This window comes from Nestor notabilis, unplaced genomic scaffold (genome assembly GCF_000696875.1).
Source record: "Nestor notabilis isolate BGI_N333 unplaced genomic scaffold, ASM69687v1 scaffold2780, whole genome shotgun sequence".
Taxonomy (NCBI): domain Eukaryota; kingdom Metazoa; phylum Chordata; class Aves; order Psittaciformes; family Psittacidae; genus Nestor; species Nestor notabilis.
This window is the reverse complement of record NW_009911381.1, coordinates 15,550-39,283: the sequence shown is the minus strand read 5'-3', so window position 1 is coordinate 39,283 and position 23,734 is coordinate 15,550. Positions and strand designations below refer to the sequence as shown.

The following is a 23,734-nucleotide window of genomic DNA, read 5'->3' as shown; positions in this document are numbered from 1 at the left end:
GAATGGATAAACATCCTCTTTTATGTGAAATTAAGTACAGACTGCAAAGCATTCTACCAATGGAAGAAAATTATAAAGCCTTTAAGTTAACTTGTATCAATCAGCAAAGTTTTTATAGCAGCTAGAGTAAAAGATGAGAGGACATGTCATGTGAGATATGTAAGTCCTATAGCTACAAGACAACCTCAAAACTGTTGGTATTAAAAACACTCCTTTTGAAAAACTCACCACCCTACACACAAAGAGAGTAGTTCAAACAAATCAGTGAAATCACCACAAACACCTGCTGAGGCACTTCATTTCAAGTTTAGAGACACTTATTTCACCTATCCCAGGACTAAACTAACCAAAACAGGGCTGTGTTTTAATACAACCTTATGCAAACATTCAGACTTAAATATAAAAGAGATTTACTTAACATTTTGTGTTCAGAAGTACTTTTGCTGTACAGTACTGCCATACAGATCCCAACTACACCACCTCTTCTTCAAACCCAGCACAATATATCCTTTGCAAGAACACACAAACTCTCCTATTAAAAAGATAGAAGCCATTCCACCAAAAAGTACAGTCTCAGAATCACATACCACAGAAAAATCAACAAAAACCTTACCTTCTGCTAACCCAGGAAAGAGATGTTGAGTAGGAAAAAACCAAAAGAACCTTCATCCTCTTCAGCTTCTAACTGAGAAGAACCAATTACTCTACAAGGCCCTAATGAAGCACAACAGCTGTGGCAAAGGCAACCCCTCAGGCAGGGTCAGGGGGAGGGCTCATTCAGCCCTCTTCCAGCACCGCCTGGTGTTAAGAGGTAGCACTGCTCTGCACCTTCCTGCAGGAGGTGCGGCCGATCTCCCTGCTGATGCACATTCACAGGATGCTGCAGGCGATCATGATGGTAAGATTTAAACCAGCTGGAAGCAAGGAAGCATAGGGGAATGTGTTTGCAAAGGGGTGATGGCACTAGCCTGCTTCCAGGTGTCCCCTCCACAGCTGCTCTGCGGACTGCAACATCCGCACAGCCCAAATGCACTTCTCCCTCCGATGCATGAAGAAAAACTGGAATTATAACAATAAAAGCAGGGGTCCACAGAGCCAGTGTAACCACAGAAATGTAAGAAGCAGCATTGTATCCTAGTCTCCATTGTTGTAAAGTGTTTCCCGTGAAGAGGTGGAACCTTTTAGTTTGCAAGCAGTCAGGCCTCATGAGGAGAAGATGAGCATCTCAGGGCATCAGCCAAACACTGCTTAACTTTAGCCATATCTTGATGTTCCTCATCCTACTTCACAGCTGAGTAAAATTGGAATGACTAAGATGTAGTTGGGGGTCACACACACAGCAAGGATACCTCTGGCAAATGAAAGCTAAACCTACCTTGTATACACAGAAAGCTTTTGTCACTACACTGATGCAGGAGTCAAAGAGCTACTACATTTACGCTAAGTCATTGCTTTAAAGGTATTTGAAGTTTTGTTCCTTTCAATCACTGAGATGACAAAGCAAAGAGCCGTTTAATTTTATTCTAAAGGTTTTATACTGGTATGCATTACAAAATTCCATTTAAATATAATGCCTGCATTCAGATTTAAACAGTTAGGGCTTACTCACCACTTTTCTTTCCCTCCTTATGCAATTCTCCAGTCTTAAATACAGTTTGCAAAGAAGTTTTGAGTTTCATAGGAGTGTGTATCCCAAAGTCCAAAGGGTCACGGGTTTTTATGAAATAAAAAAAAAGGCAGAAAGTATTTTCTTCTGGATATAGTAGACCCAAAACTATGTATTTCCTTGTACTTTTTTCTACTTCTTCACCTGTATTTTCTGATTCTCCAAACCAGTATCTACTAGTCCCACAGAATGATGTATTTTTACAGAAATTCAAGTTTGCAAAAGCACAACCTGAATTTGTTCCTGTAAAGAGTTCAAGGTAATAGTGGGCCCTGAGCTAATCTCACTTTGACTTCCTTTAATAAAGAACACTTCTTCCCTCCATAGATTGCAAGTTCCTTGGAAAAGGTTATAATTAATGTGAATAGCATAAAACAGCTAAAAAAAACCAAACAAACAAACAAACAAGCCCAAAATTACTTCTCCATTTGGTGGCACATGTTCCTAGTTAAACAAATGTTACTATATTTACTACTCGAACACCAAAATGCAGTGACTCCTCCAGGAAAACACAGCTGGCTTTTTACACTTGGACCACAGCTTAAAAAAGGGAAACCATGCGTTAGATAAATAGCATCTGTCAAAACATGAGGATATGGCCCAACACCCGGCTGTAACCTGAGCACTGACCCTGAGCAGGCAGTTGATTCTGACTCCAAAGCATAATGTTTTCATTTATCTTTGCAATGGCCCAGCAGCAGGCAGCCCAAGCTGAACAGCATGGGGTTTATTCTCCCTCTGCAGGCAGAGCACACCTTGGGAAAGCCAGGAGCAGGTCTCCTCCGTTCCTGCGTGGCAAACACCCATGTCTGACACCCTAGAGCCGTGCAGGTCAGAACCACAGTAACTGACAATGACCCAAGCGCACCACTCTCAACTCCCTGATGTTCCTCCTTTCTCTGGAAATTGCCTGTGGTTCCAACCGAAGGGCCTCAGCCCATCAAGCTGATGGACATTGTGTTTGCACCCAGTCAGGCTGGAGGTGACCAGCAATAATGTGAGCTCGCTATCAACACTGAAGCATTCATAATTTAGCTTCTGAACCTTTTCTGCGGATGGAGACTCCCCTGGGGCTTAACTTCTCTCCCAGTGCAATTCCATGGCTGTTAGTAAAGTAGACAGAAAACCCAGACCCAGGCTTCCAACGAGCTTCCAGGTAGCACACAGTTCCCATGGCCCACACTGGCCACCGGGAGCTTCTGCCCGGGAGGGAGGACTGCAATGCCGAGTTCACAGCCTCCAGCTGTCCCATTCCCACCATCCGACCCGGCAGCCCACAGCTGCAAATCCATATGGTAATAACATTATTCCTGCAGTCCCTGACAGCAGTTACAAGCTTGAGACTAGACACAGCTAACGTCTTTCAGCCATTTAGCCAGATTTATGCCTAAAGCAACATGGAGAATAGATTTTATTATTTAAGTGAGAGATTTTAATATTTTTTCTCTTTTTTGGAAGAGGTTAGGAAACACCTCTGAGTAAGAGTTATGCGTTTTACTGAGAAAGAACAAACCTACCCTGCATTACAGCATGCAGCAGTAACCAGAAAACAGCCATGGAGCTAGATGCAAATGCATTGTGCTTATGCTAAAATGTGGTCAGAAGTTTTATGCACTCATGTAACTGAAATAACTTGTAAACTCACTTTATAATAAAGGCATATCATACTGTGTCTTTTCTACTTCCATTACAGAGCAGAAACAATGCTGTCAAACATCAGGTCCTAAATTACTGCTCTTTCCCATGAACTTCATTTTGCCACAACAGTTTACTGAATTTCAACAGGAAATATGACAAATACAGAAATAAGAAAAAGCCTCATCTGTTATACAGAGCTCGTAAACAGAGTCCTTCATGGTTTAAAGCCAGTTCTCAGAACTGGTAAATGTCAGAGAGCAGTTCCTACACTGCCTGGCAGCTAGTGTCCTGCTCGCAGGGTCTGGCTGCTGGGCTTTCCCTTGCTGGGTGTCACCATGGCTCCATCAGCTGGGGCCCCCAACGGCTCTCAAGTTGCCAAAGAACCAGGACTGGAGCTTAAGGAAGGCAGATGGCTTTGAAGCACAGAGTCGGAAGAAGGGAGGAGCCATACCAAAGAAAAAGCTGACTGGGTTAATAAGGGAGGTAGCACATAGAGAGATGAAACACAGAACAAGAAACAGAATGTGAGATTTAAGGAGGTGAGCCATACAAGTTCTCAGGATACAATACAGCATGTGCAACTTCTTTTAGGTATGCTAAGGACTTGGGGAAAACAGAGTCTCCAGATTCATACATACTTCTTACCATTGCTGGTCAGTGACTCCACTTTGTGTTAACTGCTCAGGAGCATAATTAATGTGCCACTGTCATGCACAGCCACATAGATGAGAAGGCACCTGGTCAGTTAGCTTAGGGTAATGCAGCAGTAACTGACAGCAGCTGCAAAATTTCAGTCTTGAAATGGGCTCTATCCCTGCCTTTTGCTGAGTCTATTGCACAGAAGCCAGAAAAAATGAAGCACTTCCAGAGGACTTTTTGCTAGAACTCCCAAAAAATGATAAAAAGCAGAACAGCACCAGGAAAGCAGTCACCATGTGGTGATCTTATGATGTATTTGTATAAATCCAAGTAACTTTTAAAGCAGTACAGTAAACAGAATCATTCTCTCTATAATTTATAGGTCTTGACCTTTTCTCTATTTTGGGATTACTAGGGATATATAACGCATCCTGTGCTCTTCTGGGGAATCCCTGTTGAAATACACAAAATAATCCATCTGTGTAAATAGCCAAGTTAAATATACTTGAGAATCATAACAACTTAAAAACTAATTTAAGATTCAATTAAAATCTAAGATAGCTATTTATAATTTCTAAACTAATTATATAATAGAGACAAATGAGTAGGTAAAATTGTAAGACACTAGGGAACATTAACTGTACATGATTAGTAATAATTCTCTGGTACTGTAAATTGTAAAATGAGTAACAGTTTTAAGTAACTGATTTAATTTCCCATGTCAAAGTTGCTAATAAGCTATGTCACAACCTGCAAAGCACTATTAGAGCCAAGTATTTTCCTGCTGTAAGTGTTCTACAGATTGATTATTAGCAGTGAAAAAGTCCTCCCTACAGATGCACTCACTGAGGCATGTGTACCGAATCCAGTACCAGGCAGCAGCAAAATGCATCCCAGGAGATTCAATCCTTAAAATTATTATTCTTCTTACTACTACCATTGGGCTGCGAGTGCCTTGCATTGACTAAATACAACACTCAGCTTGTGCCAGGATCTCTGGCTTTTGCAATGAATGCCACCCATGATGATTGCCTATGCTCCTAACGAGCTGCCCAGCTGATGCATGCCATAGCAACATGTTCTTACTCTGTAAGTTATTGCAGTGAGCTGAAGAAAGCAGGAGAAAACCAGGGCTCAGCAAGGGCCCCTGAGAGCTCGAGTCCTCAACTAATCAGTTGCATCAATACCCAAACTTGATTTCTATTATTTCTAAGAGTTAACTATTTCTAAGAGTTCTGACTTCCTTTTAACTCAAATACATTCACTTCCACATTTTGTCATGGCGAATGGAAAGAAAGTTTTCAAAGAGGTTCCTGTTGACTGCATTTGGCTCTTGACTTCCCCGATTCCAGCATCAACACTGCAGACCATTTTTGATGGCACAGATGTGGACAACCGACACTTCTCCTTCCTCACCCTTGCTGATAAGCACAACCACCCAGTGGAAAATAGCAGAAAGTAAGAAACCTGGCTATCAGCATCAGCAGTCTGCTGTGTTTACAAAATATGGAAACTGGGACAACCAGATCCTTCTTGGGGTAGTGGCTGAGCAGTAAGAGCTGAGCAGCAGCAATATTTATCACTTCTGCACTACCTCAGTATCCATTCCAATATATGCCAAGCAGCATTGGTGTCAGTGAGGTGCATTTCTGATGCTTATGCTTGTGCAGCAGAGCCAGGACAGCAAAAGCAGCTGAAGTTTTAAGGGCTGGAGGCTCAGTAGAAAGTTCCACTTATATCTTTACCCCAAATCGTCATGCCTATGTATTAGTCTTTTCCTTACTGGTACCTTATCATTTTTGTTAGGAACCACCAGACATCTTAAAGTAAGATAACATCTGGTATACGTTTAAGTTGTCTGGGGAACTAACTCTGCACTATCCTATCTGATCTGGGTAGATACTCATTTAAGATGGAAAAACAAGCTGGTTGAACTTCTTGCTCCAAATACCATTACCTGAATCCGGAGTGTCATCTGCCTTGTAAAATATTATTGTAAAAAAATCTTTCAAAGAAACAGCTTAAAACAATTTCTAAAATGCAGAAATTCCATTTATTATATTGAGAATATATATTGCAAGAAGTCTTGCAATGCATTCTCTTCACTCTAAGTACAATACAGTACACTGTTCTCCACAATAAGTTACATAAAGGCAAATTTTATGTACATACAAAAAGGATCAGTGCCCGCAAGTATTTGCACAGCATATCTGCTATTCAGAAATCAACCATTTATATCTTTAGTTGCCTTCAGAATTCTTGAAGCAAACTGAATTCATAAACAGATCTTTATTACCTGGTTTGAGAAGGGGTTTCAACTCATTTCCAAATTCAGTGGAGACCATGCAAATGGCTTAACCACTGAATTAGCATTCTTGGCATTCAGTCTATAAACATGTGTATTAAAAACGAGTCATGCCATATGGTAGCATATAGGACAACATGGAGAAAAATCACCTGCCTGAATTTAAACTGCTTATGTATGCCAAAATACCCAAAAGAAAAGTAGCAAAGTAGTAGTGCCATTATACAAGGCACTAATGAGACCACAGCATAATTCTGCTTATGCATGCTTAAAAAAAAAGCAATCAAACAAGAAAAAAAAAAAAAAAAAAAAAAAGAGAGAAAAACCCCCAACTAAAATGCCCTCAAACTGAAAAAGTGAAGAATAAGGCTACTAAGACAATCAGTGGAATGGAGACCATTGTATGAGAAAAGACTGTAATAGCACTTGCTTTTTCAGTCACAGAAAGAGCTGAGAGTATATGATGGCCTTCCAAAAACATGTCAGGAAAATGCCAGAAAAAGAAAGCAAAGGACAATACTGGCATAATAGCAAATGAGCCTCTAATAAATTTATATGGGAATGAAAACTAGTTCCTCAACTTAAAGGATGTACACACAGGACCTTTGAATAAGGAGGAGTGGAGCCAAAACTCTTTAAACAAATGAGTTTAATAGCACAGCTCAGTTCATAGAAGGGATTCTGTGATGTGGCATCTATTGTAGGAAAAAAACAGACCCAGAAGCACCCAACTGGAACTACGTTCCCAACTGGTCTGATCCATCACAGAGATAAGAAGGTTGTGTCTGTTTTGCAGTGTGAAATTACATTATATGCTCTGTAACTCCACTTAAAAGATTTTCATTCCCCTCCACCCATATGAATTATTCTATATTCAACCACGTGAATGTCTGTTAATACAGCAAATGTGGCACCAAGCCTTTGCTGTGAAACCACAACCTGAACAGCTGACATACCAGTCAGCACATCCTGTACAACCTTCATGGTGAAATTCTTTTTCACACCTTTCTCTTGTTTCTACAATGGACTGTAAGTATAGTGTCCTTCTAAAGTCACAGTGCAGTGAGCCATACAGACTGAAAATACTCAAGACAACACAAAAGATTATTTAATTCTTGAAATAATGCAAATATAAAAATTTAAATGTACCATGTGGAAAAGTGTCGAGTTGTACATTCCACTGATTTTTCCAATCCATACTGAAGTCTCTTTCCTTGAACTACATACACTTTCCAATTTATTTGAGGTGCTTGAACTTGCAAGATATCTAGGTAACAGCGTAACAGTCAAAGAATTACTCAGAAAACAAATACAAGAACCAAAAACCCTTTAAACTCTTCTTCACTGAAAAAGAGAGGCACTGCATTGTTAAGCTGAATTAAGGCTGTAAAATGGTGCTGGTTCACTGTGAATTTGAAGTCATCAAAAGTCACAGGGTTGACATTTAACCCGCTGCTTCGCTGTTAGTCCTATAAGCCTGCTTACGGAGGTGAGTCTCGATCTCCTCCCTGAAGACCAGCATCCCCAGGTGCGAGTGAGAGGCCTCATTCATGGCTTTGGACTGGATACACATGCGATACTGCTCTGGAGTGAGTTCATCTGCACAATGTTTCTCATGCCAGAGGTGAAAGAGACCAGGGACGGGTGTCCTGATCACAATAAGGTCCCCATGCAAGTACTTTCTGTAAAGGTGAACATCCTCACCGCCCCAGCCTTTCACTTCCAAGTCAAAACCCCCTATAAAAAACAATATCAGAAAAAAAATTATTTTGGCATACAGGCTAGATGCGAGGCAAAAAAAAGAGCAACGCTCCTTGTGTAACATATTATCAAATCTGGTGTGACATACCAGCAATTCTGGAGCAATTAAATTTAAGTTTTCCATGCCAAAGCATGCCAAATTGAGGGAGAGGAGCTTCAATCATACCACATCCTTTGTGGTGGAAACTGCCCAGGACACAGATCATGCTGGCTTCAGAAAGTCTCTTAGAACAGTGTCTCCAAATCACATTATGCATGACATCCCATGTGACAGCTGCAGAAAACTGTATGCAAATCTCACTGGCTATGCTTTTGGGTTATTTTTAGCAATCAGAATAAATTTTAGCAGCTGGAAAATGAAGCAGTCATGCACCATACAAAAAGCCCTCTCTAAAAATGCCAGCAACTACTCCATAGGTCACAACTCAAAAATCCAGACTAAGGAACCCATTCCAGCATTTTAAGTTCTCCTGCCTTTCCAGAACCACAGTATAAATCGACCCAAACTCATGCACAGTTTCCAAACTCATGAAGACTTCCTTTAGCATACACCTTACAGATGGCAATATGACTGGTATCAGAAATCAGCCTGCATTCAAGCCGTTTTACAGCGCACAGGGCTATTATGCCTTCTGGCAGGCTGTCTTCAAGATGGTTTTCCAAATTTCCAAGCACACCTAGCTTGTTCTCAGTTCTAAGAGCATGCCACAAGGGGGTGGTAAAGCATACTGCTAAAGACTAGAACAACTCTTCAACTACTCAAGGTTATTTCAAAGAATTTGAACACTTCCCATATACATTAGTAGTTTATTTCAGGGATGTATTTCTTAAACTGGATTAATTTGCTTCAGAAAGTCAAAGTACAAGAAAATTAAAGATTTTTAGAGGATCTATAGTGAAATACTGTGACTTTTAACCAACACTCATCAGATGGGACATGAAAAGCTAAAAAAAAAAAAAAAAATCCAATTTATCTCATTGGTCAAACTTGTCAAGCAAACCTGACTGCTGAGCTTGGATAATAATTAATAAATGCATTACTTTACTGTCATTAGAGAAGAACTAAGAATCAATTTTTAAAGACAATTTTTTTTTTACATTTTCATCTTACCAACAGTCAGAAAGTCTGTCCGATATTGACAAGTCATCCCAAAGCCAAAATCCCGCCAGAAACCAGAATCCTTCTTGTGTACCTGCAATTATAAAACAGTTTCACTTTGAAATGCAAAATACAATGAAGGAGATATACTGCAATTGGTTTTGTAGAACACTAAGCTCTTCCAGTCATTCGCTCAGTGCAGGATACAGCATATAACACTTCTAGCATTTACAAGTAATGCACAGATGTGGGCTTCTTAATTACCTGCTGTTCACTTCACCCTTTGCCATCTAATTCCAAATACTTCCTCTTACTGCAATTTCTAAGTTTCCTTTCTGCCATACCACCTCTATTTTCTATGTATCTGCTCAGACCAAGCAGTAAATTTTTGGTAATCTACTGGCAAATCATTTGTTCCCAACACTCCAATTCCTACCTGGTTTCTAAGGCCACATTTGTCTCTTGTTCTGATACGATGAGAAAAAGAAAAGTACGTTTTGTGACTGAAGTCAGCAATCATAATGTTTTTCAATTCAAAAAAGTAAACAGCAAAGCTGTCAAGCTGTGACTACCTGAGGGCATATGTAAAACTTTCCCTCCTACATTCACTAGGATCCTTGAAAGAAACGTAGGGGTGAGAGTTATTATGGTTTTTTATTTTTGTAAGGCTGTGTTGCATTCTCCTTTCTCTCCTCCAAACCTGCCTATGCCAAAGTCCAGATGCAAAACCCAATTTCATTTACGCAGTCTCTTGAAAGACTCAGGCTGGACATCATTGACCGTGGCCATTCCATCTTCAGGCAACAAAGACCCAGAAATATAGTACTTTCTGCTGAGCCCTGAATGATCCTTAAACCTATTCTCTTGAATGTTTGTGGGGTTTGTTTATTGCTTTGACTACAAGGTTCCCTAGAAGCAGTGTTTCTCACTCAAAAGTGAGATGAAATTAGCAGTATAACAGCCAATGATTCTGGCAGATGTTGGATGGCAAAGGTATAGAAACAACCTGCACAGGGTACAGCTGTCCACAGCACACAGGAAAAAAAAAAGCAACCGACTAGACATCTTAGCCCACCTTGAGTTACATGGCACACTTCCTGCAACTACTTAGCAAAGGGAGTCCATACTGAGGGAAGCTTATCAAACATCATTCATAGGTTTTTGCCACTTTGTTTGCTGGAACCTAAGGTGAAAATTGCTGCCATGTTATGCCACTATCCTCATAAAATAGTGGCTATCCAAGCCAGAATTAAACAATAGATCAGAATCACCAACTTGATTTGACTAAAGCATTTTCTTTTTAAATCTAGAACTCCAAGTGCATCTGAGTTTTTTTCCTATTTGGTAAGCTTTTCTTCCAAGTGCTTTGCCCATAAAGTGTTTAGATATGCACTGCCAAAGGTTGTAAGATATCTCAAATAGACTATCAAGTTACACTTAATTTTGTTTTGATACAAAGCATAACTAATTTCTATTCAGAATAAATTACACTGCTTACCAATTGTTGCTCCACAGGGGGTGGTATATCTTGGTTGGCATAGACAATAGCAGGATTATAAAGGCTGAATACCACAGGATAAAACACCTTTTTCCCTGGAAGTCAAAAGATAATTGTTACTCACTGTGGGCACACTTCCTGAAAGCAAGTGAAAACTAGAAATACTCTTTATGTAGAATACTAGCTATTAGCCATCAAAGTGAAAACAAGCCCGTAAGTTCTAGCTGCTAGAATTTAACATTTAGGTAGCCCGTAACATCTAATGGGACAGGAGTCCACAGGATTAAAAAAAATAGATGTACACAATTTATATATACTCTACAGATACATATTTATATATAGTTATACATACTTATATACGTATAAGATATTGTATGTTTATTACATATCACAGTATCACATTAGATGACAGTGAAAAATCCCTGCAATAATGTTACGCAGTAAAGCTAAAAACCAAGTCCAAGTGACACCTTGCAAAGGTTAGTTTTATGAGCTTTCCTCTTTGCACAAGCATTTAAAAGCGTGTACATCTAGGATGTCCTGCAAGGGTATTAAGCATCATGAGTATTCTGATTATGCTGTGACACCACTCCTATGCCTATTACAAAAGCCAGATAAATACTTTTCAAGGATCTCTTGGATTGCCAGTGCTACAAAGGTATTGACTACATCCCATAAGAATACTCAATACCCTGATTTGGGCATGAACTCTGAATGTGCGAGAAGCAATTACAGATCTCACTTGAAGCAAAGGTGACAAACTGTCAGTATGAATTGTCAAGCAGTCTCTCAGACTGCCTTCCTTGCGAAAGCTCACAAGATGCTCCCCTCCAAAGCTTTTCCAATTATTTATATAACTTGTTTCATGAAGTGCAGAGACAGACAAAAATGAAAGAAAAAGCAAGAAACAGCATCCAAATATCGCAGAATTTCTTGCCTGTTTATTATGTGAAGAAGTAGTATCTATTCATTCCAAATCGACATTTGGAGAAAAAAAAACAACCACCAAGCAAATGTTTGGCAGGAGGTGGTCTTAGCTAGCAGTCTTGTTAATTTGAGAAAGCTTTATCCTTCTTGGCAGAAGCAAGTAGAACAAGCAAGCTTCGTACAAACTTGAGAAAAATGATCAGAAAATTTCAGAGCTTGGGATGTAAATATGGAACATTAGCTCAGTCTCTATACGGAGCACATGGTGCAGCTCTACTGAAACTTTCATATATGACGTGTCTTGGCCACACAAGTGCAAGGAGACATAAATCGAACTTGTTATAGATTTCAGTATAACAAAAATAATCTTCCACTGAAAGCGCTACACTGAGTTTTGTTACACAAATTTACATGCAGACCAATTGATAAAGCAATTAAACTGTCTAACTTTCTTTTAGACAACCAAATCTTAAGAAAATTATACTTCTTGTAAAGAAAGACATGTTCTTAAAACAAGCTATGCTAAGACAAAATCTCTCAATCTAAATACTGTTTTACTTCGTGTGCAGAGTATTTTTCATCTTCCATCACTGGTTCATAGTACTGAATAATCTCCACCATTCAAGCTAGTTTTTATATGGTCAGTTTAAGCAAAACAAGGCAACAAGACTGGGTTACAGCAACTGTAAAAGGAACATACCAGGCTCAGCATTTAAGCGACAACTGTTGAGGAACTCAGCTGTGAAATAAACATCAACATCACAAAAGAACATCAGGACCTCGCCCTTTTCCCAGGCTCTGGCACCCATGTCAAGTCCTCGGCCTCGGTTAAATTCCTCGTTCAGAGAGACAAGTGTGTAATTGTGGAAGCTTGTTTCTCTAGAAGAAAAAGAGATCCAAACACAAAATAAATCTGGTGGTGGGGCAGAATGGATAATTTATACTTTTTCAGCATTTTACAGTAATTTTATTCCAGAAATATGAAAAGTGTTCCAGATAGTTGTCTATTTTAAGTGTCAGAGTTTAGACATCGTAAGGAAGATGGCCTCAGTCTTATGTTGTAAGTTCACTTTTCATTTAGTTATCCAGACAGATTAAAAAGGCATTTTGGCAACTGACATGAATTGACGTGTTCTCTGAAATTACAATGCTTCTAATTTTTGTCCCCATAAACTACAAAGTCCTGACTAATAAAGCAATCTCTCTGTCTTCACTACATCAGTGAGAAGGGCAAGCGGAAAGCCAGAGTACTGGCATCACCAAACTCATAAGGCAAAAGGCCACCTGTGAGGTGATGCCACCATGACATAGTCAGTTTGCTTCCTCTCACTATTTCATATCAGTAGCACACATGCCTGTATTCATCACAGAAGATGGAAGGAACAGCAAAGGGCAATTGGATATACAGCAGGGGAATATCTTCAAGCAAAACTGTCTACTTCGGAGACATTTCAGAGGGCAATGCTTGCAGAGAACAGAGTGAAGATATGCAACAGTAGCCCCACTAAAAAGGTAAAAGAACCAGTGAGTACTCAGAACCAGTGAGTACTCAGCACTGAATCTGACCGAGTGCTGGGAGAAGAGAAGGACGTACCACAGGGAGCACGGCAGGCAGCAGAACAGCCTCAGAAACAGAGGCTGCCAGCATTCAGCAAGCTAGGTACTAGGGAGGCTCTACAGGAGGAAGGCAGAAGCACTCCTCCCTTCCTAGAAGATGTCTGTGCACACCAGGCAAACTCACTATCACATTTAAGCTATTGACACAACAGCCTATGCCTAATACATTTCATCAAGTAGAGCTTTGGCCAGCATTGTGAAACGGGGACTATGTGAGATCCCAGCTGATTCTTGGCTAACAAGGGTAACAAGTTACCAGGCCGTGGAAGATCACAAGAGCTCAGGCAGAGAACGTGCCCCTTAGCTGCAGCTTATGGATGCTATTACCTGTCCCATCCCTCTGGAGAAAAAAAACCACAGCAACGTTTGGCAGTTTTACACCCACACTACTGTAATGTTATTTGCTGAGACAGCCACAATGAAACTGCATTTAAAGTTGGTTTATAGCAGAGGGTAAGTATGGGCCCAATTGCCTAGAGGATACAGAGCAAAGCTTAACTTCTCAGACTCAGCAGCTGACCAGCCTACTTTGACTACGTTTCTCTTCCTTTTCAAATAACATAGAATCTCCAATGAATGATCGAAACGTATATCCCAGTTCCAAAGAACTCCCTCCCCAAACCAAATCCAGTTTCAGATTCTGAGCAATCGCTTAACATGACTGAATATTCACTGCAAAACTCACTCCTGCTGGCTTTTGGGCTGTCAGATAGAAACCTCAAAGCCACTGCCTTTAGTCTTTTTTGGCCTGTAACTTGATTTTTAGTAGTCTTCAGGAGACTTTTGCAACTTAAGTGGTAAAATGCCAACCAAAACCCAGTGTACTATAAGTAAAGCTTATTTTTCCTATTAACCTGTAATGGACTAGAAACTTGAGTAAGTTTTTATTATTTATTCGTTTTTAAAAAAAAAGCAAACAACAGAACATTTTAAACGCCAATCAATATTGTTTGCATTGACTGATGCTGGATCGTCACACTTACCTAGCTACAGATTCTAGAATGCCTTTTACTTCTGATAGCCCATCTTGTCCAAAATACACCACTGTGAGGTGAACACGCTTATCCTGATGAATACACACATCCCTGTAAGTACAAACATAAACTGATATTAATAATTACTTGCAACACAACAGAAGCTTCAGGTGCTTAAAAGCTATTACACGTAAAAGTATTAGCAGATTTAAGTATTGTGGTTAGACTTCAGCTAGCTTCTAAAGAAAACAAGGAATATGTTTTCCCTTCTCTTTCCCCATCTTTCCCACTTGAATCAGAATATTGCAATTCCAATACTGTGTGTCTCATTCCAACACCTTATTTTATAAACAAGAGCTCAAAAGCTGATGTAAATATGAAAATGATGATCAAGATCATCGGGGTCCAGGTTCACAACAGCTCTGGCATTTGGTCTAGAAGTGCAATTTGACAATCTCTTAAATCATTTTAGAAGGAATGTTTTCTCCATGCAGTAGGCTCAATTAGAAACATCCCAAGGAAGCTGCACACAATGTTGGAATCATTAGTTCTGTTGCAAATCCACCAGAACAGAAATTCATTTTGAAAAGGAAACAAAATACTGAAAATCAGCAATAAAGCTCACTATATAATCTTATGCACCTACCTAAAGTTTTGCATAAATTGTGCAAATGCCTCAGTTCTTCCAGCAAGAGGGACAATAATGTTAATGACAGATCTAGAAATATCAACTGTTTCACTCTTCACTTTCATAAGAGGTCCAAAAGGTCGGAACAAGGTGACATGTCTGTATTCCATGCCATCCATCTTCTTATAGAACAGCTCATACTGTGTCCCTTTATCTCTTTCTGTACGATAGTAACCTGAGGAATAAGTCACACAAGTAATTTGTAAAGTCAAAGCTTCCAGCAATTGTATTTCAGACACACTGTTTTTCCTGAGAACTAGAGAAGTGGAAAAAAATAAAGTTTTAGGGAAAAAGTTTCTGGGTTTTTCCTAAAAACACACAAACAATCTACAAACCATCAATAATCACAGTAACTTCCTACCATCCTAGACCAGATCTGAGAAACAGTCCCAAACAAACTCCTGCTTCCCTTGTTTCTTAGGGACCACAACAGATTTTACGGCCCTACTTCAACTTCTCAGACAGAATTATTTTGGTCTTCCCAACAGAAAGGGAAATCAACTATTTGATATGGAAAAGGATGGCTGAAATCTAATACTGCCTACGTTTTAAGCCCTTCATTAAGGATCATCCCCAGAACTAGTCCACAGTAAAAGCTCAGATCATCCGGCCAGCAATCAACACCTCACAAGCTGTGGGCAGAACAAATGACACAGTAACTTGCTTGACAAAGCCTGCAAAATCTGAAATGTGATATCTAAAAAAACATAATTTGTGTGATAAATGCTGGAATACTCTAAAATTGCTTTCATTGCTGACCACTAGCTACAGTGCTTTCTCTCTGATAAATAAAGACAGTGGTGGTTTACTATAGCCACAGTCCTCTAAGGACAAAGGCAAAAGTTTTCTGCATAGCTGTAACACTGAGAAAACACCAGCAGTCCTCTAGAAATCGGATTACCTATTTTAGAGATATTTTACTCTTAATGAGTGGGAAAATCTAAACCATTCAGAATATGGTTCACTTAAGGACATCAAGGAAGCAACTTAAGCCAACAGCCTCACTAATTTTACACCACAAAGGAAAAGACCAAGATTCATCTGTGGCATTGACTGAACTGAGCTTTGTGTTGTTAATTCAGTATCTGTACTAACCTGAGAGCAAGAGAAGATGATGGGAAAAATCACCCAACAAAATTGCCTTACGTTCATCCCATCTCTGCTCTCCTCTCTCACTCACAAGGAAAAGGTGCATTATATATAGAGAAGAAACTTAAGCTATGCTATGAACCAAACTTTAAGTTCAGCTCTCTAACAGAGACCACTTGAGAAAGCTTAAACCAACAAAGGGTTGTCTTTTCTGCTCAGTATAGATACTCTCCTTTTTATGGCTATTGTCCTTTTTGCAACTGAAATCAAGAGGGGTCAAGGTATATGAAGGGAACAGTCCTCAAACTTAGAGCAGCTTAGTTTTGTCTACCTTGAACTAGAAATTTTTCCCTATCCCCAGGCAAGTATTCCTCCATGCTCAGTTTCTTCCATTACCTTCTCATTCAACACATGAAGCAAGGAATGCATACACCACCTTGTCCCAACTTTTTTCCTAACTCCCTCCATGTTCCCCTGCTCCAGCCTCTCTCCCCAAACCAAATCCAGTCTCATTCAGTGATGTTCCCTCCTTCTGCCCCCATCTCATATCTCCCCAACAGCCACTCTTTCACAGCAAGCTCCCTGGCGGGCTCCAATATTCTGCTCTGTAACGCACCCTTTCTTGCAGGTGAGAGTGTGCACTGGCAGACCTGATAGGGGACATGGACGACCACCACACATGGTCTGTGGGAGAGGAGGTGTAGCAACAAGCCGGTGCCTTAACACTGCAAGTCAGTGGTATCTGATTACAGCTTTTCAACTTAAATGCTTTTTACCCTCAGAATAAAGTTCTGAAATGCACGCTAAAAACAGAAAACTGTATTTATTCTTCTGTGAACACAAAGCTGAATAAAATATGCACCATATTTTTATGCTCAGCATGACAGTTTCAAATCAGTACTGATTACAAGTACTGAAAAGGGTGTTTTGAACAATGGAAGTCCACAGTGTTGACTCTCAGAAGAAAGAAAGATCTTAAATCCCTCTCAATCCTTTGCCATTCCAACCCTTCGCACTGCAAATTCTAGCACTGTACCTTGAAAAACAGCTTCTTGGTTACTGGAGCAGCTGATGCCACCATGGCATTTGTGCACCATGCTTTCATGCAATATACAGTAAATACTTTGTACCAGTAATCCTGAATAGATTCACATTCAGTATTGTAGATTACATTCCTTAGTATCTAATAGCTGTTTACAGATGAAAATACCATTTATAATATAAGTGAAGTTTCAAAATGCATGTCACAGTTGTCTGTCTTTAATCAAAGGACAGGCTGTCAGTTTAAAACAGAAGGCTGCAGTACAGAAAAAAAATTTGTAGATAAAAATAACCAAAAAAACCCACCATTGCTGTTAGTTCCTAAAGACCTTAATATGAATTTCAGTAGTGCCTTGCCAACATTTAATTGCCAGGAGATTCCCAACTTTTGAATCTCAGCATCCTACCAGTGCCACACTTAAAATAGTATGTGCTCCTCACTGTGAGCTAACCTCCATAGGCAATTTACTAATTTGAATACTTTTATGGGATTAAAGCTTCTACACACAGAAGCCAGAATTGAGAACAGCCAGAAAAAGAACCCACATCTGTTTTACTTCTTAGTGTATTCAGGTTTTTAACACTTGGGACTGACTCATGTAATAAAACTTGCTATCTCACCTTCCAACTAGCATATGCTGGCTGCCATCCAAGATAGAGCTCCATAAGCAAAGAGGTAAAAAGCAGTAGAAATAATTTAACAGCTGTTATTCCTGGTCCATGAAGCTTTACTTTCTTCTCAGAGTTCTGTTTCTTACCGAACAAATCTATGAATACTGGGAATCAATTACTATTAAAGCCAAAAAGCTGTTCTTCTATTGCCTTGAATACTATTACTTTTTTTTACAACTACCAAGAATGTTACCAAGAAAGCATCAATGGAATTTAAGAGATGTCCCTTATTTCTGTATACTAAAATTGTCTGTTGAAGTTCCCAGGACACTGGCCAGTTTCTGGTTTTATGCAGATCATACTAAAGGGGGTGTTTGCATGATAAGCAGTCAAAACTGTTCTGTGGATGGCAAGGACTCTGGAAGTTTTGACTCTGAGCTTGTAGTGCTGGGACAAACAACCTTTTCATGCCAAGGATGGGTGGAAAGTCTTCCCTTGAGATTCAGACCTAAAGACAGTTTCTGGCCTTTGCCCAGTTATAACTGGAAACACAGAAGTAAGAGAAATGGACCCAAACAGAAGCACTCAAATTCTGGTAGACATTGAATAACAAGACCTTCATTAGAGATTAGCTAACTGAAAATACGCTAATGCCTCTATTTTCCAAACGTTAAACATCTAACCAATGGAAGAGCTCTTAATCTCTTGATAAAATAAATGCATTACACTGATAAACGTAACCCAAATAAACCAGTTACACCGATAGTACATATGTCCATGAAAGCTCTTCAGTGAGTTTTGCATCACTATTCAAGACTTAATGTCCTACGCTTCTGCAGAAAGGGGATTGGCAGAGGTTATATTATTATGCTCTTCCCATTGTGCTTATCCTCTGTTTCTAAATATCAAATACTGATCTCAAAGAAACCTGTTTTTAATCCAGGACTATTTTAGAATGCCCAATTCAGCAATTAGGTTCATTGTTTATAGTCCTAAACCCCCTCATTTGTGAAAATACATAATATTGCAACTTTTAGCCTCTCTAGGAATACTCATCATCCAAGAGAACAGCATACTCCCATTTCTCATATGCTCAGATCTAATGGAAATATTTTAAAAAAATAAACTTCAAAATGTTTCTCTAACAGCAACTGCAGAACAAGACTTCTGTTAAGGTCAGATTTTTGTTGTTACCGTTAAGAGTTCTGGAAGTTTCCATCTGGGCTGCAGCAAAGCAAAACAAGGTAACAATGCAGCAAACAGAGCCCTACAGAGCTAAGAAACTTACTGGTTTTCTCTTCATCAGCAAAGCAAGTCAATTAAGCAGTGTGAAAAAAAATTTTCAGCTTTCAGAAAGTATCTTTGCAGTTGTAATGCGTACTTGCAAACCTTTTTTTTACTTGGTGTTATTGCTCGATGCTTGCCAATAGCCATGTCGTCGCTGTGACAGGTTTGCCTAATCACAACTCCAAAACAGATTAGGATCACTACTTTGTCTTGCAACACTAAAAAAGTAACATCAGTTTGGATAACACCTGAACAGGCTGCTCACTCTTGTGGCTACAGCTTGCTGGCACCACTGGTTGAAGCCAGAACACCTTCATGTACAGACTACAGAAGCTGAGTATGCAGCAAAGGAGCTGCATGAACTTTTGAATTGAGGGCCGAAAATAAAAAAACAGAGCAGCAACAACAAAGTTAGCACCCATCAGCATGCATTTTGAAGCTCTGTGGCCTACGCAGTGCTAAAGTAAGAAAAACCAGAAGATTCAAATATTGTGTATTATTGGGTAATTAAGTGTACTTTTTCAGAAAAGCTTATTTAGAAATTTGTATTTTTAGAATAGACAAATTTAAATACACAGAAGGCAGATTAATTTTAAATTCATGTCGTTAGTCTTTGTTGTCACAAGTGACTCCAATATAGTTAAATCCTAAAATAGTAAGAAAAAATTTATTGATGCTTTTACAAATCGAGACAGTGGGCATCAGAGGCAATGTAAATGCTGGGGAAAAACTTCAGACATATTCAGTGGAGGTGAAGAGATACCATTAGGTAAAACTGCCTGTAAGAGATTCTAGACTTACTTAAACAGCCACCAAATTCTCTGAGGATTTACTAATACACCTGAAAGCGCATATCACAAAAGATGACTTAGTTCGAGGTTAAGTCTAGTATTTCACAAGTCTAGGAAAAAATAATTCCCAGAACCAAACATCATTTACCTACATGAAAATTTAGCCTGTTGAGGTAGGAAGCTGGAACACTTCTAGAATAAAAATGCCCGTTTCTAGTTTAGCTTGTACTTGTGACATAGTTTTGTGGGTAAGTTTCAGTAGATAGGTATGTGTTAAGTTTTGAGAAAAAAAGAAATCCTGCAAATCAAACTGATTTTGCTTTTGTCCTATCTATATTAATGATGGTTATGCACGAACTAATGCAGTATCATGTTTTCTCTTTTGCCCCAGAACCCCCCGCTCAAAAAAAAAAAAAAAAAATCCACAGTTTCTCTGCTTCCTGTTTTCCCGTTTCAAACTGCATAAAATTCTAGTCTTAGTCCTAAATGGCTTATCACAAAATAATCTATTAGCAATTAAAAGACACAGAACTTAAACTGTTTATCTCAAGTCATCTTTAACAAACTGTTTCTCTAAATGAGTAATGCTAATCCAGCAATAATTTAGTTGTGCTCTATGGACAGTTACAGGACCTCTTTGCAACTTCAAGTAGATACACCAGGCCCACTGTGTAACTTGAAACTACCAACTTATGATAGCTTACGGGAACAGTGTTTTCAAACTAGAAAGGCATCAGCTTTCCAACTAGACTTCCATCAAACGAGGATACACAAACTGACAAGGGAGATAGCGCACTAGAGCCCAGTCACAGGGCTGCAAGGCAACGGACCTGCAGGTACCACTGCCAGCTGGTTCTATTTCTCACCTCTACGTTTTAGAACAACAGGGGGGGAAAAAGTGTTACTATTCCAAAGCAGCCTTTTTTTTTTTTTGCTGGCCTAGTGTCTAAATTAACGAGTAGTACTCACACATACAGAAACATAAAATACCCAACAAAACTCACAACTTCTGTCTGGAAAAAAAAAACAAACCCCACACTGATGGCAACTAGCCATAGTAATACAACATGAGCAACACCCAACATGAGCAACATCATAAAAATACTTTTTCTACAGTTCCTGTAACCCTATGCTGGAAAAAAATGCCATTACAGCAGTCTGATTTCCAAAACCAATTATCAATATACTGGTGTGAACAGAGGCAGAGGCATGAAGTACAATTTTAAGGTCTTAAATCTGCTTGCTTTTGTTTCTTGGAGGTCTGCAGTCATTATAGGCAGTGCACTAAGAAAAATAAACTGCTATTTCAGTAATGGTAAAAATTAAAAATACACTAAAGTAACAGCAAAGAAAAAGCAGCTGCACACTTAATATAGAAAGAAAACAATTAAAAGACTGCAAGGATGACTACCTCCAGACAAAATAATACCATTTTCAGTAAAAACCGTACCAAGAGCCTAACACTGTGTCAGCTGTGTTATACTGACACAGTTGAGTGGATTCTACGCCCAGTTCCACCTTCTGGAACGAAGAAGAGTACTTGCATTAAACTTTAATCACAGTAGCTGTTAAAAGCAGAGACTTTTTGTGCTACAGACCAATTACATCATCTCAGACTGAAAGAACTGATTATTTCAAGGCCAACGGTACTTTTCTCCAGCATGTTTGCTTAATAATGCAGACATCAGTACTGCTGAGATCCAGAATCCCTTTTACAGTAATGCTTTTATAACATGCTCCAAATTTTGTGGGGCTTTTTTATGGCAGCATGAACTGTTTTTAATACTGTAAACACAAAAAAAGAGGTACCAGGACAGGTTTTGATTATCTCCATCAGCATTTTACTGTACCTTGAAAGCCAGCTTCTGTAGAAATTATCACTAATGCATCTTTTAAGGGTGTCACTAAGTGAAAACATATCTTCTGTATTTACTTTTATAATAATGTGTGTCCTATAATTAAACTTACAAGTACTGAGAGAGAACTGAAGACAGAAGAAGAGAACAGTTCAAGGTAACACAGCTCAACAGACCCTGTAACTTGTATACCATGAAGGACACAAAGTTCTTCAGCTGACAAGACCAGAACACCTAAGCCTACCAATGATCTCCCTCCGACGTAAGCGTGTCAAATCTAAGAGAGTCAATAGCCTGAATACTAACTAAAAGTGGCATAGAGATGAGTGAAGAAAACCCCTGTAGCTTCATACTGACTGGCTTAACTATGCTGAAACAAGAGAAATTAATCAATTTCTCCCTCCTGCTGCCACCAGTTTCACTGGAAGTCCTTCAGTTATTTAGTACCATAAGCAGTTGTGTTACATTGACTTCAGCTACAAGAAATTATGGATGCCTCAGTATTTTAGGCTGATACGAAGGAGGCATTCCCTTACACCCCCCACTCCCAGAAGGATGGGGAGGAGAATCAAAAGAATTAACTCCCATAGGTTGAGATAAGAACAGTCCAGTAACTAAGGTATAATACAAACCCACTACTAATAATAATGATGATAAAGGAAATAACAAGGGGAGAGGACACAACCGCTCACCACCCACCAACCGATACCCAGCCCGACCTGAGCAGCGATCTGGGCCTTCCGGGTAACTCTCCCCAGTTTCTATACTGGTCATGACGTGCTGTGGTATGGAATACCCTTTTGGCCAGTTTGGGTCAGGTGTCCTGCCTCTGCTTCCTCCCGGCTTCCTCTCCTCCCTGGCAGAGCATGAGACTGAGAAAGTCCTTCGTCAGAGTAAACATACTTAGCAGCAACTAAAAGCATCGGTGTCATCAGTGGTCTTCCCAGGCTGAAAGTCAAAAACACAGCACTGCACCAGCTACTAAGAAGGAGAAAAAGAATGACTGCTGCAGCTGAACCCAGGACAATCCTGTACACTTCTTTTGGTGAGCCCTTCTGAAATGGATTTCTTGCTCCCTACTCAAAACACAAGATAATGAAACAGTAATATTCTCATCACTAGAAATAAAGGTTCTTACTGTGTAACATCTATTCAAGACTATATTCAAGCAGGTAAACCCCCTAAAAATACAAATACCATTAAATGCCTGTTACGACATTCTGTTATGGGGCTGGAAAGCTTGTAATAAACATACCTTCTATGAAATCATTTTCACTATACAGCTGCCTCTCTCCTACTCCATCATCTTCATCTTGTCCATCTTCTTCATCTGGATTATTGATAACTTCTAGGCCAGCCTCAATAACTTCCACCAATTCATCTCGCTTATCCTTTCTAACGGGTTTCTCTTCTGGATGCCGAGTGAGCCCCATTTCCAACTGAAATACTTTCATGGACGTAAAGCTTTCAAAAGGAATGACACCATATTCACTAGGCAGTTTAGCCCCCACGCTCACCTCAGCTTTGTCAATCTGTGAATGAAGAAATTCTAGGAGATCATTGGATGCTTGTTCTTTGGTGCCCTGGTAGTTCATACCATTGACCCTTGGGCTCTTTTTTTCCTGCAGGGATTTCAATTTATCACTCATTTCCTGAAGCTCCTGCTTTAACTGTGCAATCTGACGTTTCAGACTGGTAGCTCGGTTTTGATAATGCTCTTCTTGTTCCTGCAAGAGAGCTTGATAGTATTCTTTACCCATGCTTTCGCCTACGACACCAGGCAGAGATCCATTACTGTCTGTTTGTGGAGCACACTCCAGCAAATACATGAGCAAGACTAAACTGAATAGTAAAGCAAGACCCACTAATAGCCAACGAGTCCTGGCTTGAATTACTAAGCCTCTTCTGGGCATTCTCATATTACTACCACTTCCAATTCAAAAAGATGACTTATCTGCTCATGCTTTACAGGGGACATCACCCCAGAGTTCAAATCTTAGAAAGACAGAGAAAGCATGACCACAATAGTTACTACAAGTTTTGATAAAGTAGCTGATGAGCAGTTTTCAACCTTTGCCTTAATCAGGTGTCATTGCAGAGACATAAATCTGAAGTTCCTATGTCATCCATAACCATCAACTGTAAGCTTGGCTGACGCCATACAATTTGTTCAGGATTTCCTACCCCAAACGAAAAACCCTGCAGAGGGTGAGGAAGATGGAAGATACCAGCAAGGAGTCATATTT

At 39.6% G+C, this 23,734-nt stretch overlaps 1 protein-coding gene across 1 annotated transcript; it reads right to left on the bottom strand.

Moving 5' to 3' along the window:
- Positions 1 to 7,611: 7,611 nt before the first annotated feature.
- On the bottom strand, positions 7,612 to 23,407 carry CSGALNACT2 (chondroitin sulfate N-acetylgalactosaminyltransferase 2). Its single transcript, XM_010014343.1, has 7 exons — positions 22,744 to 23,407; positions 14,771 to 14,987; positions 14,134 to 14,235; positions 12,234 to 12,412; positions 10,607 to 10,701; positions 9,121 to 9,202; positions 7,612 to 7,985 (listed from the first exon to the last, which is right to left on the bottom strand). Exons 1-7 carry the CDS (start codon positions 23,405 to 23,407, stop codon positions 7,693 to 7,695), a joined length of 1,632 nt encoding a protein of 543 aa, XP_010012645.1. The 3' UTR covers positions 7,612 to 7,692.
- Between the last annotated feature and the right edge of the window lie 327 nt (positions 23,408 to 23,734).